The sequence below is a fragment of the Salvia miltiorrhiza genome, chromosome 5 (genome assembly GCF_028751815.1).
Source record: "Salvia miltiorrhiza cultivar Shanhuang (shh) chromosome 5, IMPLAD_Smil_shh, whole genome shotgun sequence".
In the NCBI taxonomy this organism is placed as follows: Eukaryota; Viridiplantae; Streptophyta; class Magnoliopsida; order Lamiales; family Lamiaceae; genus Salvia; species Salvia miltiorrhiza.
This window is the reverse complement of record NC_080391.1, coordinates 38313078-38333444: the sequence shown is the minus strand read 5'-3', so window position 1 is coordinate 38333444 and position 20367 is coordinate 38313078. Positions and strand designations below refer to the sequence as shown.

At 40.3% G+C, this 20367-nt stretch overlaps 2 protein-coding genes across 2 annotated transcripts; one reads left to right on the top strand and one right to left on the bottom strand.

Annotated features, from left to right (window-relative positions):
* Positions 1-9648: 9648 nt before the first annotated feature.
* On the bottom strand, positions 9649-10131 carry LOC131025890 (uncharacterized). The gene has a single exon (XM_057955670.1). It carries the CDS (start codon positions 10129-10131, stop codon positions 9649-9651), a length of 483 nt encoding a protein of 160 aa, XP_057811653.1.
* A 7201-nt stretch (positions 10132-17332) lies between these two features.
* On the top strand, positions 17333-19073 carry LOC131025889 (uncharacterized). The gene is made up of 2 exons (XM_057955669.1): positions 17333-17377; positions 18441-19073. Exons 1-2 carry the CDS (start codon positions 17333-17335, stop codon positions 19071-19073), a joined length of 678 nt encoding a protein of 225 aa, XP_057811652.1.
* The last annotated feature ends 1294 nt before the right edge of the window (positions 19074-20367 follow it).

Sequence of the window (20367 nt, the reverse complement as noted above, 5' to 3'; positions counted from 1 at the left end):
CGGCGTTGGGAGCGCCGGGAAATATCGCCGCTGGTGGTGTCTATCGCGATAATTGGGGTTGGGTCCGTGGCTGCTTCCACTACAAAGGGGGTGTTGGTTTCGCCTTTGAAGCGGAACTCTTGGCGGTCATGTATGCGATTGCTATTGCTCACAGAAGAGGGTGGAATTTTCTTTGGATTGAAACTGATTCTTCTTACATTGTTAAACTCCTACATTCTCGTTCGGAGGTTGTTCCGTGGTATTTTTTGGCTTCTTGGAAACGCACCCTGCGGTTGCTTTTGGATTTTCGTTTACAAATTTCACATATCTACAGGGAAGGGAATACGGCAGTTGATATCATGGCGAACCAGGCACGCTCCGAGGGCTGGTGGCCTCATGCAATTGAGGAGATTAAACATGCCGTTGCCACTGATATGGTGACCCATAGTCGAGTCAGGATTAAATATTGAGATGGGTTTTTGTTTGGCTTTCTGTCGAACACCTGGTGGGCGTGTGGAAAAGTTTTCGTGGTTCTTGGTGGTGTCTTTGATTCATTTTTTGCGTGTTTGGGATGGGTTCTGGTCATGCTCGGTTTTGCTTGTGGTTGGGCTCGGTTATGACAGTGCTGCACTTGTTGTTGGGTTGTGTGTGAAGAGCAAGCTCTTTTTCAAACAGGTGGTGGGCATTTCTTTTGGGCAGTTTATTTGGATTGGGAGATGCGTCGTCCATTACCAGGACTTTAGGGTTCTTTCGGTTTCGCGCTTGAGTGAGCTGGATCAGTATTTTTCCTCTAAGATCGCTCTGCATTACTATTTTGTTCCTTTTTTGTATTTTGGGAACTACTTTTTAGCGTCCGTAATTGGATCCATGTCGCTGATTATTCTGATGAGAGGGGTCTGGTATTTACGGAGACGGCGTCCTTCAGGCTGCTTTTTACTCCATTTTCTGACAGCGGGGTACTCCCGGCGACGGCATATAACCGGCCGGGTTGTCATCGCTTTGGTTTGGGATGGCTTTCTTCCGACGAGATGGGCATGGTATCTGCGGCGACGGCGTCTTACCGGTCGTTATTTACCTCGCCCCCTCCTGATTTTTCCCTCGGCAGTTGGGTGTTCCCGGCGACGGCATATAACCGGCCGGGTTAACACCACTTTTGCTTTTCTTCTGGGAATTAAGGGTTCGCTGATCTTGGGAGGCTTACGACGACGGCGTCTTACCGACCGCAATGCTCTCCTTCCTTTTGATTTCTGGGTGCGTCTTCCGGCGAGGTGGGCATGGTATTTGCGGCGACGGAGTCTTACCGGCCGTTATTTACCTCGCCCCCTCCTGATTTTTCTCTCGGCAGTTGGGTGTTACCGGCGACGGCGTATAACCGGCCGGGTTAACATCACTTCTACTTTTCTTCTGGGTATTACGTGTTCGTTGATCTTGGGAGGCTTACGGCGACGGCGTCTCACCGGCCGCAGTGCTCTCCTTCCTTTTGGTTTTTGGGTGCGTCTCTGGTTGGCAGTAAGGCGACGGCGTCTCACCGGCCCTCTGCCTTCGTTTTCTTTCTTTCCTTTTGTTTCTTGTTGGGATAGAGCCGAGATTGTTTGGGAACGATGGTTAGGCCGGAGTTCCGGAAACTTTCTCTTCCGCTCTTTCCCTTCCGTCTTCCCTCCTTCTAGACGAGTACTCTTTTCCCCTTTTTACGGTTTTTCCCCACTGGGTTTTCCGTAAAAAGGTTTTAATGAGGCTCGGCCCTTAGTCTGCTTTCTTGTGCTTTGAAGGGTTTTTTTTAGGTTTTTTCTTTTAATAAATCGCATTTTAATAATAGGACTTAATTGTAATAGACTAGAATTGCTTTGAACTCAAGTGTTAGAGTTCGTTTCTAGTTTAGCTTGCGGTGTCGAAGACTGAAGACTGAAGACTGAAGAGCGAAGGACTGAAGACTGAAGACTGCAGATACCAACTGAAGTATCAGTTGAAGAATCAGTTGAAGACTGATTAGTTAATGTGCGCAATGGACTGATACTAAAGTCAAGTATCAATTAAACATTCCTCCTAGGACTGATCTTCCAACGTTCAGAGGAAGCCACGTACTCACAAAGTACAGCCGCATTAAATGCAGAGATCTCAGGATATCTTTATCTCTGCAGAGGTCATTCCTATCTGGTGGTTACTTTTCAGAGATGTCACATTTCCTGTCCATTAAGAGAGCCGTTTCCACCCAGACAAGGAACCTCGAAGATTGAAGCCTCAGCCCAAATTCGAATTGCTCTCCAACAGAAAAAATCTTGATGACGTTCTACGCCAATGGATCTATTTAAGAGTTCTCCTACAAATAGCGCTCGAGGATCACTTCCACCTTCACCGATTCAACGACATAAGCTGAAGCTCTGCCGAAATTGCTACTCAGCCTAAAGCTCAATCTCCCCAAAGCTTGAATCGAAGAAGAGAATTCCAAAGCCAAAATCAGTCACTGCTGATTACACACATTCTCTTAGACCTTAGTCAAACCTCTGTTTACCCAGAAGCCGAAGGTCAAACTTGCTTCAAAGAACTTGTTCTTTGTAGTGAAGTTGGCACTCGTTCAAACCTCCCTCCCAAAAGAGTGTTTGAGTGATTCGGAGTTCAGGAAGGTACTCTGACTCTGAGTGAGAAGTCCTAGCACGGGTTGTGCTGAGCAGAGAAATCCGACGCGAGTGAAGCGTGGGTCTTGAAGAAGGGTTTTCTTCAGTGGTACGGTTGTGTGCACCCGGCAAGCACACGGTTTGGTTTGCAGTGCACCTGTTAAGCACTTGCGGAGTGGATTGTTGGTCTGATCAACCAACCGTGGATGTAGGAAAGGGTTTTTCCGAACCACGTAAAAGTCTCTGTGTTGTTTACAGCTTTCAGTTTTACATTCTTACTTGAGTTATTTCATTTGATAAACTGAACACTGATTAACTGCAAAGAGTAACTTAACAACCAACAACGTGCTCCACCGAGGCTATTGCGAAACTAAGTTTAATTTCCACTGCGTATGATATCAATATGACTGATCTATCTTTTGATAGTCATGAAGAGTGTAATCATCTCTGTCTTAGCAAACACGACTGAATCCCTTACGTGCATCAGTTAAGTTCCAACAACTTAACTGATAACTCTATACTGAAGAGCTTTCAGTATCAGTCATCAACCCTGTTTGGTCAAAACTGATTTCTGTAAAACAGACGTCTTTGTTTGCATGCAAAGTTTCGTTTTGATCTCTGACTGAGATCCCTCTGATTGAGGAATTTGAAAAATAGCCCATAGGTGTATTCCCCCCCCCCCTCATACACCTATTCGAGACCCTCTGGACCTAACAAAAATCTCTAAATTAGTGGAAACAAATCTATGATTATTTTAGGAGAATCCCTAAATTAGTGGAAACAAATCTATGATTATTTTTAGAAGAATATCCAAATTAGTGGAAACAAATAAAAATAACATAATTTTTGAAAAAATATAAAAAAATAAATATCCGGAAAAAACTACCATGATTTTCGAATATAAAAATACAAAATTTCAGAAAAAAAAATATTTTCGAAATAATAAAAAAATAACGTGGAAACAAAAATAGGATTATTTTTAAGAGAATCATAAAATTAGTGAAAACAAATAAATAAAACATAATTTTCGAATATAAATAAATAATTTAATCATCAATAAAAATAAATAATATTAATTTCGGGGAAAAAAAAAAGATGGAAACAAATATAAGGAAACAAAAAAACAATACATAAGAGCATCCGCAATGGGGTTACATGATAGCTTACATGATAGCCTACTTTATGATGGGGGGACCACATGGTGTAAAGATGCTGCAGTGGGGTTACATGATAGCTTACATGATAGAATTAGTTTTGATTTTTTCATTTTTAATTTAAGTTTAATTTCATAAATTTAAATTACACAATTTACTTCAAATTTAAATTGCATTAATTTTGAAATCCTAAAAATTACATAAAATTTAATAAAATAAAAACAAATCCTACAAATAACTATTCTGGCCCTAGAGGTCCGAAACGTGCCCAAACATGCTCCATCAAATCATATTGGAGCGCGGCGTGCAACTGCCTATCTCGGAGAAGGGCATCTCTTTGGACATATTCCTCGAATGAAACGGGGGTTGCTCGACCACTCTCCGTCGAGTCACTGCTAGACGCCCCATATCCCGCGTCGTCATCTCTCCAATTGGTTGCTCCTTCACCTTCGTGCTCCACAATCATATTGTGGAGAATGATGCAACACAGCATGATGTCCCGGAGGTGCTCCAAGTACCAATTCCGCGCGGGACTGCGAATGATTCCCCACCGTGCTTGAAGGACTCCAAAGGCACGTTCAACATCCTTTCGTGCCGATTCTTGCATCTTCTTGAACCTTGCCTCCTTCTGATTTGTCGCCATCGGTGGACTCTTGACGAAGCAACGCCACTCCGGATATATGCCGTCGCACAAGTAGTAGCCCATCTGGTAGTAGCGTGGTTCGCCTGAAAGAGCACAGGCGGGGCAGTTCCATCCAACAAGTCGGCGAAGAGAGGCGACTGGTTGAGAACGTTGATGTCGTTGTTCGAACCAGCGACACCGAAAAAGGCATGCCAAATCCACAGATCGTGGGATGCAACGGCCTCCAATATCAAGGTGGGCTCTCCTTGATCCCCGCGTGTGTAGGCGCCGTGCCACGCCTTTGGGCAATTCTTCCACCCCCAATGCATACAATCAAGACTCCCGAGCATCCCGGGAAATCCGTGTCGCACCTCGTGCATCTGGGTAAGGCGTGTGATGTACTCCGGCGTTGGACGACGCAGATAATGGGCTCCAAAAGCCCGGATGACCGCCTTGCAGAACTTCTTGAGGCATACACGCCCGGTGGAGTCGGCGACTCTGAGATACTCGTCAAAAGTATCCGCACAGAGGCCGGTGGCTAACTGGCGGATAGCCGACGTGCATTTCTGCAACGGGGAAAGAGAGTCCCGACCTATTGCATCAGTGGTCATGTGGAAGAAAGTATCTACACCTTGAACAGCCTCCACGATGCGCAAGAAAAGCTCCTTCTGCATTCAAAAACGCCGCCGGAAAAATGTAGGTCCATACGTCGGATTGTCGTTGAAGTAGTCTTGCATAAGACGTAGATGGGCTTCTCTCTATCACGGTGGACGTAAGATCGGTGACGTTTCACACGTCCCGCCTCCGGCGCCGGCTGGCCATAGATGTGAGCAAGCAGTTGTTTCTGCAACTCTATCTCCTCCATGATCGCATGAGCTACACCGTCGGATGAATCAGACGAAGAACCGTGGTCGAATTCCGCCATTGTCGGAAGAAAGAAGATGAAAGCGCTTGAAGGAGGAAGAAAAATGAAAGAAATTGAAAGAAGAAGGAGAATGTGTGGAGTGAAAGTGAGGAAGAGGAAGGAGGAAGATGTAGTTATAAAGAGAAGAATAAATAAAAAAAAAATTCAAACGGTCAAATTTTGGCACAGAAACCGAGGAGTCAAAGCTGCCAATTTTGAGTCAAAATTCGAATTTTTAATTTTTTTTATAGAGGCGTGTGCATTTGACCGTTTAAAGGGCTACACGATAGAACGTGTAGCCCTCGTGTAATGTTCTCCCGCAACGGTTACACGATAGGGCTATCGTGTAAGGGCTATCGTGTAACCATTGTGAGTGCTCTAAGGTAACTGAAAAGCATAAATTTCGGAAATTAAATAAACGAAAATACAAAACAATAAAAACAATATACTCCACTTAATAAGGGATAATTTAGTAAATAAACAATTCTCTCTAAAACTAGCTAATTATGGATTAATGAGAATCGCCCGGTTTTGACCGAGTGTCCAGGACACTCGGTGTCCAAATAGCTTTTCCGTTAAAAAAATACCCACCCCTAATCCTATCTATCCTCTCGGTCTCTCTCTCTCACTGTGAACTCTCTCTCTCTCGATCCCTCTCGATCATTTGTTCTCAAAATTGAAACTAGTAAGTTTCTACAAATCGACAGGTATCAAGTGTGATTTGTTAAGGCGTTATAGTGAATTTTGAGTTGCAAATTTAGCAAAATCTTTTGCACTCCATGAAAGGGAAATTAATCGAATTATAGCTCAATCACACGTACTATTAAGTTAGTGGCTTTCATGATCGCGAATGCACTTCTTTTCTTCTTTTGTTTTTACTCGCGAATCCCTTCGTGAATTAAAATCTCGAGCTAACAATATTAATCTCTCTCTATCTGCACTATCTCTCACTCTCTCTCTCTCTCTCTGTGGAACGTATTAGTGCGTGTTTTGTGCGGCGGTGAATCAGACTAGGCAGATCGGAATTAGGAATGCATTATAAAACGAGCTACATGCCCTTTTGGATGACTTCTCGTGGATGTGGGATTTAAAATTGATTAATGTTTTTAAATTTATGACTATATCTATAAATTCACAACTTAATGTTTTTAAATTTATAATCAGATATATGAATTCACAACTAAATATTCTTGAATTCACAACCAACTCTATTACTGGTTGTGAATTCAAACTTTAAAATTCAAATTCACGACTACTTGAATTCACAATCAAAATAAATCCTGGTTGTGAACTCGAGTTTTAAAGCTCGAATTCACAACTAGATTCACAACCAATTTGATGAATTCATGGCTGAATTGCTAGTGTTAGTTGTGAATTCGAGTTTTAAATCTTGAATTTATAACCAACTCTATTGTTAGTTATGAATTCACAACTAATGTTTTTAGTTGTGAATTCAAACTTTAAAACTCAAATTCACAACTAAAATAAATTCTGGTTGTGAATTCACAACCAAAAAATTATGGTTGCAAATTTCAATGGATTGTGAAATGCGGGAATTTTTTAAAATGTGGTGTTTGAAGGGGTAAAATGGTAAGTGTGGGTATTTTTTAAATTCACGGCTGAATTGCTAGTGTTAGTTGTGAATTCGAGTTTTAAATCTTGAATTTACAACCAACTCTATTGTTAGTTATGAATTCACAACTAATGTTTTTAGTTGTGAATTCAAACTTTAAAACTCAAATTCACAACTAAAATAAATTCTGGTTGTGAATTCACAACCAAAAAATTATGATTGCAAATTTCACTGGATTGTAAAATGCGGGAATTTTTTAAAATGTGGTGTTTGAAGGGGTAAAATGGTAAGTGTGGGTATTTTTTAAAATTTTTTATCTTAATAAGTAATTTTTAAATTTACTAAAAGAAATAGGCTATTTTCAAAATTCACTCTAAAATGAATTTGAAAATAAAATTAATTGATCCAATTAAACAAATCCAAATACTGTGAATGCATTATGAGGCGCAACCTTTTAATGCATAAAATTAATACTGGTGAATGGGGATTCAAACCCGTGACCTTTACATTTGAGGCGCGAGTTCAAATCACTTAAGCTAATTGCTCAAATGATAAATGAGGCACGAATTTAGTATATATTGTTTATGGATCGGACTGGGTCAGGTGTAACTCGGTTGCACTCAAGAACACCTGAAAGAAAAATCATGACCAACTTAGAAAAACTTCACTATATGTTTACATTGAAGTAAATGGACAAAACCAAACAAACAATAATACGCACAAAAAAGATAGCTACTGCGGACTCAAGGTTTCTCATGAACAATGATCTGTCCCCGAATGAGAATCTGCTTACGAATAAATGTCCAATTTCAAAGTTTCATGATAAGTTAATGCCAAACTTCTGAATTTACCCTTAAGGTGTGTTCTCTTTGGTTGTAAATTTATCATGGAAAAAAGAGGGATAAACAAAATTTCACTATTTAAATCATTCATTTCTTTTTCCACATTTCCTATTTGACCTTTACTCATTCATCATTTACACTACAAAGGAGGGATAATATTATCCCTCCAAAAATAGTGTGATAATATTATCCCTCCTTTGTAATGTACATGAGGAATGAGTAATGGTCAAATAGTAAATGTGGAAAAGAAATTAAGGATTTAAAGGGTGAAATTTTATTTATCCTTCATTTTCCCATGATAAATTTACAACCAAAGAGAACGCACCTTTATAATCAATACTCCCTCCGTCCCACGAGTCTTGACACGTTTTCCTTTTTGGGCCGTCCCACGAATCTTGACACGTTTTCTTTTTTGGCAATAATTATTACCTTCTCTCTCCTACTTTATCACCTTTATTATATTCTCTCTCCTACTTTATCACTTTTATTACTTTCTCTCTCCTACTTTATCAATTTTATACTTTATTAATTACACACTTAAAACACTAATCTACAACTCCTTAATTCCCGTGCCGAACCCAAACGTGTCAAGACTCGCGGGACGGAGGGAGTACAAAATTTTTACTTATTCAATTTTCTATGCAATAATCAAGAGTAAAGTTAAGAATGTAAAATACTTTCTTGATATATAAATTTTGACAGTTGAAGATATTTATTCAGGGACTGATGAAATACTTACTTAAAAAACAAAAATATACTCCATCTACTACCGCAAGAATATAGTATTGACAAAACATCTACAATGAAATATATCAAAAATGACCTTGGGATCATTACTCCCAGTAAAAAGCCCAACAAGATTTTCATTTCCATCACATTATTAGTGTAGGGACGTCCTTAAATGATAATTAGTACCTATGCTCACAAATTAAATATTCTCCCAGTGCCGACCTACCTGTGACCAGATTAATAAACTCAAAAGAAATATAGCTGTAGTGAGGCAAGTAGGAAATAATTTTGGTCATTTATCACATTCTCATGATCACAACTCACAAGATCCCCAAAAAAGAAAAAGAAATACATACATATATATATATATTGACTTCACATGATGAAGCAAACAACATTCAAGTCAAGAAAAATAAAAGCATTATCTACACCATTCTTGTCTAACAATTCATTGGCAAGAAAAGAAATCACAAAAATTTCAAGAAAAATAAACCATTTCCAATCCGTTGTTTACACCTACTTCCTTGAAATTGGCCGATAAGGGGGCTGCTAGGACCATCCATCAGCAGGATATGATCGGTTCACATAATTAATAGTAATGATCATCTACCAATACTAAAATCAAATAAATTCAACAATAGTTAGGGGAAAAAGCAAACAACATAAATGGATGTAACTGCATGCACATGAATCTAGTGACCACATGCCCGCTCTTCCTAGTTCATTCTCCATGAAGAATATAAGGCGAAATAACTTTGTGAAAAACCAACACATGGCTCACACTCTAACCAAGTCTCCCACCAAAACAAGACCTCTGCCACAAACTTCCACATTCCCTCCTAAGATAAAGGAATTCGTGCAGATATGCCATACCTATCCCTTGGCACATCCTGAGAAGATGTCGGTGCAGTCTTATCCAGTAGCGATAGGGACAAGAGGAACAGTTGGATCACTCATCACGCGGGAGATAGAGTTCTTTAGCCGTCTTCAGTTAGGCGCTCGTAGCAGCTCCAACAAGCCCCTACGCCAGCTTGCTCCGTCTGGTGATCAGTTGTCAAGATCCAAGCGCGAATCAGCTACCAGTGTTCCTGAGAAAAAGAAGAGAGCTAGCAACAGGCTCATACCGAGCATGTGTTCTATGGTAGAAGTAGCAGAAAGCAAACAGCCTAAAACAACTCCAGGGTTTGCTTACAGGAGTCTCAAAGCTGATGTTAAGAGGTCACAGTCACAAACTTAGCTGAAGCTTTCAGATAGTTTAGAGAACCCAAGCTTCTTTAGACGATTTGTTATCGGGTTTGTCCATGCTTTTTCTGGATTTCCACATTTTATGTCAACAATTTCAACTAGACCAGGACCCCTTCTACTAGGTTTTTGTCTTATAGGAGTTCCATCTAACGACATATTATCAGCTGCGAGCATTGGAATATGATGACTTCTTCCAGTGCGATGCTTTGTCTTCCTTGCAGGTTCAGGGCATTTACCACTTTTGGTATTGACTGCAGCACTGCAGCTTGCTTCGTTAATTGATGTTCGAGAATTCAGTTTTCTAGGAGCAACGTCACTGGCTGAAACAGCGACAGAAGTACACAGGGAAGGTGCCTTAGATGCTGCCTTTGCTGATTCTATTTCTCTAGACATCAGAGCACTGATTTTCCCAGTTGTACCTACTTTGACAGATCCACCTCCACCTCTTATGGCTTCTAACGTCTGAACCATAGTGATCCTACTAGTATAAAGACTCAGTAGGAAATTTTTTCCAAATGAACTTTCTTTGACTTTATATGTTCAAAGTTTTATCAGATCCATCTGTTCAATATCCTGAAAGAAGGAACATCATAAGCACATAAGTCAAAAAATCATGTAGCAAATCCAGAAACATGATGTTCATCATAACAATGTTAAGAAAACCAATGCAAAAAAGGCAAATGCTCAATGCTCTTTATTGTAGTGATTAATATAGAATATCAACTTGACTCGTAAATGAGGATAAATTATTTTCAATTTTATCTTTTATTATCCAAATATAACAATCCTTGATATGTTAGAATAGGAAGCACTGTCTTCATTTACTTCTTATGGTAATGGGATGTTAAATATGGTGTAATTGTTTCAATCATATACTGCCATCTATTCAAATCATCTTAATGCTAGTTATATATAGAGAAATATACTACACATGAAACCAAAGTTTATACAATCTCTTATACCTTGATCATCAAACACGAGACTTGTAAAACTCAAAACCACACAAAACTGATGAAATAGGATTCATTGCTCTCATACAAGTTCCACAACTTTATAAGCAAGAAAGTGACTAGGGTCCCCACTAACCTCCACACTTCTATCTCTCCCAACAATAGTACAAGAGGAAACATGAAATAATACCACATCCACACAACGGATTGTTAGACAACAAAGGAACTCAAAAAATGAGATCAGTAATGAGGCATCAGCAATTTTGAGGTACGGCTAATGTCGTTTGTTTGAGTGCTAAGCCTACCTCCCTAGATGCAGATAATCATGATAAATGCTAAAGCTGCCTCTCTAATACAACATACCATCCCTTTCATATGTAATCACATCCATTTCATCGTAACATCTCACAACCATCACAAGTTCACAACCAAATCCTTTTAATGCAAAGAGTCTCACTAGGGAGAGAGGAGGAGAAACACTTGGATGGGCTCATAACCATAGGTGACTCCTCCTCAGTCCTCATAAAAGAACGTAAGGTAATGAATGCATTGAGTTAAATGTTTTCAGATGATAATTCCATATCTATTGAACCACAAGCACCTAAACCTGCTGCTTCGTTTTCACAATAATTGATTTCACCGTGATAACCATAAATTAGTAGTCTTGACCATTAAAATAGACGAGGCAGAGGCCAACCACCACAAACCCCTCAATCTACAAACAAATAGCTAATCCAACATACGAAAACATCAATTACGGACAAATTCTCTTATTCCTAAAAAACTATAATCAGCGAAGATCGAAATAAAAGAGGAGCATAGCACGAATAACAGCAACAAAAAAAAAATCGATCGGAAGAATCATCTAAACAGATAATTTATGAGCACAATGAGCACGAAAGGGGGTTTAAAGGATCACAACATTTAACATTGACTCACATGAATAGTTAAAGTTTACCAGTTAAACGCATTATCTGGATTAGGAAATGAAAATCCACAAGAGAGCTTCAGATTGTCGAAATAAAATCTGAATCTTGAAAATGTAGTTCAGTATCGCTCTCGAGATTTTTTTAATTCTTTTTTCTATATTTGAAGCCCTCAATCAATCTTCTTCTCTTCTTCCGTTTGATGACAACGGTTTAACAAATTTAGGAAATTATTATGATTCAGGCTTTCACGGCTTCAAACTTCTGTCCCACTCCCACCCACGTCTTTTTTTCTTTTCTTTTCTTTTTCTTTTTCTTTTTCTTTTTTTCTTTTTTTCTTTTTCTTCGTTCTGATTCTCATTTTCAAAGAGTTTTTTTTTATTCTCTCAATATTTTTCCTCCATAATACTCCCTCCGTCCCATTATTTATGGGACTTTACTATTCAGCACGGAGATTAAGAAAATTAGAATTAAGAGAATTAGATGTTTAATGTTATTTCAATTCACACACACGCACTCACACACTCACATACACTCTCTCTCTCGGCCTCCCCCTGTCCTCTAGTTCCGCCGCCGCCTCCTTCGTCCTCCAGTTCCGCCGGGCTCGCGATGAAGAGACGCCACCGCCGCCGCCTCCGTCGTCGGCCAACTCGACTCACCAGCAAACAAAAATCGAAACCAAAATCAACCGTCTCCTCTCAAATCCACAAATCCACAAGTCAAAAAAATCAAATACCAAAATCCCCAAACCAAAAAATCTCCAAATCGACAAAAATCAAGAGGTGGCAAGCCCTCGCGCCGCCGCGACCTCGTCGAAGAAGGAAAAAATCAAGAACAAAAAGTTTGTTCATCACCAAGCAGCCTATTGAGATAATAATCAGAAACAAAAAGCTAGTTCATCACCAATTTGTTAAACTCGATTCACCAGCAAAAAGCGAAACAAAAATCAAAACAAAATTAAACCCAAATTTTAAAGACAAAAGAGATCTGCCGAAATCCACAAACGAAATCTGAAAAAAAATCAAATCTGAAAAATCCCAAAACCGCGCTGCTGAACGGCGCAAAGCCGACGAGGGTGGGAGCGGAGAAAGCAGAAGGCGCTGGAGAAAGGAGTGAGGCCAAAGATGTCGGCTACTGGTAGCAGGGAGCAAGCTTCTTCTTGTCGGCGACGCCCCCTCCTTCGCAAGCTTGAAGCTTTCTCGGCCGCGGGCTTCTTCTCCGGAGGAGGCGGCGTGAAGCTAGCGGAAGATGAGAGACGAAGAGAGAGAGAGCGGAAGATGAGAGACGAAGAGAGAGAGAGAGAGAGCTAAACTTGAAATGAGTATAATTAGGGATAAATGTAATTAGGTCGTAATTAGTGAATAAATTAAACTTTAAGTGAACCCTTATTATTTCTAAAAATAGAAACGTGCCATGTAGGTTGGGACAACCCAAAATGGAATACGTGCCATGAATAATGGGACGGAGGGAGTAGCTTAATACAAATGATCCAACATCGGTCCTTGAAAGTGTACATTTGTATACTTTAGGGTGAAAATTGGTATACCCATTTATTACTCCCTCCGTCCCATTATTGAAGACACACTTTCCTTATTGGGGTATCCCAATAATAAAGACACACTTCCAAATAAGGAAAGAATTAGGCTTTAATATACACTAGTTAATTGCACCTTAATTAAAGTATAAATAAGACAAAAAAAAAACCCTAAACCAATTTTCTACCCTCTGCCTCTCTCTCCCAGAATCGACCCCACCTCTCTCTCTCGGCTCTCTCGCCGCCGACGCTGCCCTGACCGCAACACCTCCCGACGAAGGCCGGCGGTATCCATCCCCATCTCGCCCTCTCTCTCTCTCTCTTTCTCTCTCTCTCTCTCTCGCCCGACGAAGACGTCGCCTCAGTGGTGCAGCCGCCGCCTGCTGCTTCTTCTCCGGCTGAATAGCCGTCACCCACCCCCTGTTCGGCCGTCACCCACCCCCCTCTCTTCTCCTTTCGACTGCACAGCAGCGGTGGCTTCGCTTCTTACGACGGAATCGTTTGCCTCATTTCCTTCGTTTTCTCCCTCCTCGCCGGTGGACTAGGGTTTGCAGCGCGGCGCCCCTCCCCCTCTCTTCTCCTTCTCCGCCGCCGCCTGCTTCTCCTTCTCCAGCCGACGGCGACTCTGGGGCCGCGCCGCGACCGCCTTCCTTCTTCCCCTCGCATCTCTCTCTGTCCGACTCCTCTCTCTTCCCCTCTCGGTTCTTCCTCATCTCTCTCTCCCTAGACTCTGTGTCTGCCGCGATTCGATTTTTGGGGGCTAGGGTTTTCCGCGATTCGATTTTTGGGTTCGATTTTGCAGGTTCGATTTCTGGGTTTGATTTGAGGGTTGAATTTCTGAGGTGGTGGTGGTTGTCGTAGGCGGCGGCGGTAGTGTCGATTTTGGGTATGAATTGGGGGTTGAATTTATGAGGTGGCGGTGGTGTCGGAGGTGGCGGTGGTGGTTGTCGGAGGTGGGGGTTGAGTTTTCAGACAATATTTTTTATTTAATTCATTTAAATTAATTAAAATTTTTGAAATTAATGAAATTACAAAAATTTAAAATTCAACTAAAACATTAAATAGAAATAAATAAATACATAAATTAAAACTAATCAACTACACTAATAGTGGTGGGCCACAACACTTTAACAACTAATCTACCTCTCCTTAATCTCCATGCCCAAAAGACCTATGTCTTTATTAATGGGACGGAGGGAGTATAAAATACTCCTTCTGTCCCATTTATAACGGCTTCCTAACCTTTTTCGTCATTAGTAATGACTCATTCCAAAAAAGAAAACTACTCTCTCTCACAAAAAGTTGTGGATTTCATCACTATCTATCACTTTTATCCTTTAATCACTCTTCTTCTTAATCTACGAGCCCAAAAATAACGTGTCATTATTAACGGGATGGAGGGAGTATATAAATTATACAGTTTTTATTTAGGATCTTTTTGTCCTGATATCTAGGTCTGTCGATCGGTTCAGGACCGAAAATTCCGATTACTGAAAACCGAATTAGGCCAAATCCACTAATCGTTCCCAAACCGAAATTAGTGCTCGGTTACCCAATAACCAAATCGATTATTTGGATATCCGAACACCTATTTTAAAAGTAAAACTCACAGAAGGGAGTATATAAATTATACAGTTTTTATTTAGGATCTTTTTATCCTTATATCTAGGTCTGTCGATTGGTTCGGGACCAAAAATTTCGATTACCGAAAACCGAATTAGGCCAAATCCACTAATCGTTCCCAAACCTAAATTAGTGCTCGGTTACCCAATAACCAAATCGGTTATTTGGATATCCGAACACCTATTTTAAAAATAAAACTCACAGAAATTGCTACTTGGAGGTGTTCGACTCACAAAAATTGCTATTTGGAGGATTCGAACACGGGTCCCCAACAAATACAAGGCACTATTTATCCACTACACTAAGATACTTTCTTATTCTATCAGAACAATATAATTTTTTTTAACTAAATATCGATTTTTTTTAAAAAAATAACAATAAATATAATTAAAATATATATTAAATTTTAAATTTACTAAAAATTGGTTATTTGGTTAACCCGAATCGGTTATCGGGTTAACTGATACCTGTAATTTTTAAAAATCTAATAACTAATATCGAACCGATAACCGAAAAAATCAGTTATTGGGTAACCAAACCCGAATGGTTCGGTTCGATTATCGGGTTATCCAATACCCGATATCCATTTAGATAGCCCTAATTATACCATCTAAAATACTACTTAATCTATCCCCCATAAATATGCCTAGGTGCTTCCAACACTGATTTTAATGGAAAATTTGTTTAGAGTATTAATAATGGAGAAATGATCTCACATTAAGGTTATTGTCAAGTATATGTGGGTAAATAGTGTAAATTATGAGGGTAAATTGTGAAAATTATGTGTAGGATAATGTTCAAAAATAGAGCGCGCATAAATTTGGGGGACGTACCAAAAATGAAAGATATGTCTAAATTGAGGAATAGAGGGAGTATATGCTTTATTCAAATTCTAAAAAACATTAAGATAACAAAAATGAGGAAGCATAAAGTGATCAGCCGTTCCACCATCCCTCACAAATTCTAGGGACTTTTTCCACCACCTAAACCCTATATCCCCATCGAGCAGTGATGCGATGATCACTATTTTATTAGCAATAGAAATACCGCAACTAACACGGTGTAATTGTAGTATAAACAGCAATCGAATATCGTATCCACAGGGACTGACACAACGAAATAACTCTAGCTATATCCTAAACAGACTAAAACAGTAGATAGGCAAACGAAAATAAAGAAGGTTTAATTAACTTAAACTAAAACGCAAATAACAATAAATCAAAACACGTATGAAAAACCAAATATTAAAAGACAACTGATCCTAGGGTAGTAAATTCGTTAACTAAATCTACGCAATAAATCTATTAATCCTATGTACCAGTTTAATCCAGTTATGATGAGAGATCACTTAATTAATCGATCACTCTCGCTAGAGCAGTAACGATCGTAGATTAGTAAATTCTCTATCTCCGTTAGGTCTCAAGAAAATCTACTAACTCCCAATAGCTCCTAAGAATAGCTCCCTATGATCCACCTATCTCCGCTAGGTCTCAAGGTTAAAATCATATCATACATTTCTGAATCCGCTAAACAGTTATCTCCGCTAGATCTCAAACCGAATAGCTAAACATGCAAACTATTGGCCAGATAATCCACAAGAAATTAAGCACCAGGAATTATGAATCATAAACTGGAAGGCACAAAGGTATTAACAAATAAATCACATAAATTCAATCAACTATTTACAAACCCTAGAATCAGCTAAACTAAACTAGCCAGACATAATAAAAGAAAGCATAAACATAATTAATAAGAACGCAATTGGAAAAACTGAATTATATAAAAACTGAATAAGAACGATTGTAGGAGCTTGAATCTTCAATCTTGTGGAAATCCAATCCAAGCAGTAAAAACTGGAAAATAAATGTAAAGCTAAAGCTATAAAACTGAAAAATAAAGTTGGGAACTGAAAAAGGAACCCAAAATAGGTCAAAAGAAGACTTATTTATAGTATCAGGGGATAAATACAGTACAGAGCTCGAAAATACTGATAAAATCCGAAAATCCCGCAAAATCCCAAAAATTCGGAAAATCCCGTCGGGCACTATTCACTGCTGCGCGCGACTTTCTTGTTTCGGCCATATCTTCCTTGTCCGAACTCGGATTTACAAACTGTTTGCGCTCACAAACTCGTATCAAGACGAACTACAACTTTCATTAAGACCAATAGTCCAATTTTGAACTCCATATTTCTGTAAAAATCATCAAAGTTCAAGCAAGTAACATATTTCACAAGATAAAGCAATTTAAGCACAAAACAATCATCAAACACTCAATTTCCTATAAAATTAACATCATATGAACAATAAAAACCATGGAAACATGAGTGTTATCATGCGACCATCGTCGGCCATTGACTGTTGAAGCGTTGAGAGTTTATCTTTACTATAGTGCGCCGTTGTCGCTCCACCGATTATTTAAACCACTAATGCTCAACATGCGGTAGACTTCCACTATAAAAAATCACAAGACTAGCGACTGAAAATTCCATCTTAAAAGTCCATTTTTTCGTCGCAAACATGATGTTGTGACAGATTTGTAACTGATCGCGGATGACACGAAAATCGAGATCGTAAAATACTCCAATGACTGATTTTATTTTTAGTCACAAAATTTTTGATGGACTTGAGACAAAAATTATGTCGCAGACCAGCGTGTTGTCATCATCTGGTGATTGCGACAGAGTCTGTGACTAAATATTCTATCGTTGTTTGCAACGTCTATTTTCATTGTTAGTTTTGTCAATAAGCATTGCAACTACTGATAGAAGGAGGTAAGCTTGCGACGAAAAATTTCGTTACAATATTTCCCAGTTATTTTTCAGATTTTTTCTGTTTTATTTTATATTCATGTAGATATTAATTCTAAATTTGGTACATAATATATTATATTTTCTTGTAACATAATTAAATACTAATTAAAATATTTTTATAATATATAAAATATAGTAATACCTCGCAATGAACAATCATCAAAGTTTGCTATTTAACAAACTAAATTTAATAGTAGGTTTAAAGTCTAGCTTCCTAAAATAATGACAATCACAAGGGTGGTGGATTCTTCTAAGCTAGCCTATCTTGCTTGCACCTTCTTTTGTATCTGAGCATCTCTAGCTTGGACATAAGCCTCCACCAGGGCATGCATCTGAGCCTCGTAGTCCTTCATATTCTTAGTTAAAACTATATCAAATTTGATGCTCTGAGCTAAGATTGGCTCTTTTGTCGGATCAAGAGGTGGAGGTGTAACAACACCCACACTGGGGGGTGCGGAAGCCGGCCTGGGCCAGGCACGCGCTCGCCCTTCCCCCCTTCCCCCCCCCCCAATGCCGAGCTTCCTTCTTCCCGTGCCCAGCCCGACACAGAGATGATTTATGTGGGGCGCGTGTGAAACACGCCCCAATCAAAAATTCGGCCACTAAAATTAAAAAATAAATAAATAATCGAATTTGCAACGGATAGAATTCAGAAACCATGGAAGATGGTTGAGCTAAATTCTTTTATTTTATTTTTCTTTTACCTATTTTATTCATACTTTATAAATTGCCTCTCTTCCATTACTTTCATACCCTCTTCACATTCGTCTTCTTCTTCTTCTTTTTATTTATTTCATATTTTTTGTGCAAAAATCATGGAAGATGGTTGAGCTAAATATTGGAGCAATCACTACCAAAATCCCTCTCTCGGCAATCCAAATTCTCCCAAGAATGCTATCTCGCAATTCTCTCAATCTTCTAACGCTTTTCAAAAGGCGGGCCTTGAAGGAATAAATTTGAACGCTCAATTTGCGGTGACGACCGACCCCAAGGTGGAGGAGATAGCCTCCATTCTGCCGTCTACCAAACAAAGAGGCGGCTACACCCCGGCGGAGACGACACTCGTGTGTCGTTTGTATGCGGAGGCCACATGCAACTCGATCAAAGGCGCTGACCAAAAAGGAGCATGCTATTGGGGCGATATCCTCATGAAATACAATGCTCAACAGCCCCCAGGCACGATCCAACGCGATGTGAGGCAAATAAAGTCTCACTTTCAACGCGTCCAAAAGGACGTGAAGTTGTGGGAAGCCATCTACGACAAGTGTTGGGAAAATTGGGGCTCCGGCATGAGCTACGAGCAAATCACCACCCAAGCAACACAAATGTATGCTTTCGAGCACGAGTGTATATTCAAGTATCCTCATGCGTGGCATGTGCTTCACGAATGTCAAAAATTCGTGACGATTGGCGAGGATGTTCACTCCTCCAAACAGTTAAAGGTCTCGGATGGTCGCCATACGACCACCTCTAGCGAGCCAAGTATCTACACAAGGCCCCAATGCCAAAAGGAGGCGAAGAAAGATAAAGGGAAGAAGAAGACGGAATCATCCGACGAGCAAACTTAGGCATGCGAGGCAATGGAGAACATGGTCAAGGTTATGGGCATCTTCTCCCAAGCCTAACGCGACCTCGCCGACGGTATCATCATGGGTAAAGATACCTCCAGCATGAACCTCGATGAGTTGGCTCACCACTTGAAGTTGGTGGAAGATATCAAGAAGCGCAACAATTTATGATAGATTGTAGTTTTTTTATGATTTTTTAAATTGAAGTAATCTAGGACTTTATTTTATTGTAATGCGATTTTCAATTTCAATCAATGTAAGACTAATTTTGAATTTAAATGAAATTTATGTTATTAATTATACTGTTTAGAATTAATTGAAAATAAATATTAAAATTAAATCTAAATTAAAATAAAAGTTTAAGAGCCAAGGGGTTGGCTCACCAATGTTGGGTGTTGGATCACAATTGGGGAGGACCACTTTTAAGAACCTGCTGAAATAGAAATTTTATTGAAGAAAAACAAAAACCCTTGAGAGCACAGGCGCAAACAAGGAGAGTCCGGAAAAACCAAAACAAGAACAAGACAAAAAACCCAAGCATAAGGAAAAGGAAAACAACAAGAACGAACGAAAAGATGGGACCGCAGGCGCCAGAGGAGTCGAGGCGCCAGAGGAGTCAAGGCGCCAGAAGAGTCAATGCGCCATAGGAGTCGAGGCGCCAGAGGAGTCGAGGCGCCAGAGGAGACGAGGCGCCAGAGGAGACGAGGCGCCAGAGGAGACGAGGCGCCAGAGGAGTCAAGGCGGCCAGAGGAGTCAAGGCGGCCAGAGGAGTCGAGGGGCCAGAGGAGTCGAGGCGCCAGAGGAGTCGAGGCGCCAGAGGAGACGAGGCGCCAGAGGAGTCGAGGCGCCAGAGGAGTCGAGCCCCAGAAGAGTCGAGGCGCCAGAGGAGTCAAGGCGCCAGAGGAGTCAAGGCGCTAGAGGAGTCAAGGCGCCAGAGGAGTCAAGGCGCCAGAGGAGTCGAGTCGCCAGAGGAGTCGAGGCACCAGTGGAGTCAAGGCGCCAGAGCCGTCCCGGGTAGAGCACAAAAGCACCAGAACAAGCGCCAGAGAAATCAAGCGCCAGAGGAAATAAGCGCCAGAGGGATCAAGCGCCAGAGAGATCAAGCGCCATAGGGATCAAGCGCCAGAGAGATCAACCGCCAGAGAGATCAAACGCCAGAGAGATCAAGCGCCAGAGAAGTCAAGCGCCAGAGGAATCAAGCGCCAGAGGGATCAAGCGCCAGAGAGAACAAGCGCCAGAGGGATCAAGCGCCAGAGGAATCAAGTGCCAGAGGGATCAAGCGCCAGAGAGATCA

Excerpts from the sequence above, each read along its gene's own strand:
- LOC131025890 (XM_057955670.1), bottom strand. The coding sequence starts at position 10,131 with ATGGTTCAGACGTTAGAAGCCATAAGAGGTGGAGGTGGATCTGTCAAA.
- LOC131025889 (XM_057955669.1), top strand. The coding sequence starts at position 17,333 with ATGTCGCAGACCAGCGTGTTGTCATCATCTGGTGATTGCGACAGA. Across the intron at positions 17,378-18,440 it reads CATCTGGTGATTGCGACAGA|GCGGGCCTTGAAGGAATAAA; the intron begins GTCTGTGACTAA and ends GCTTTTCAAAAG.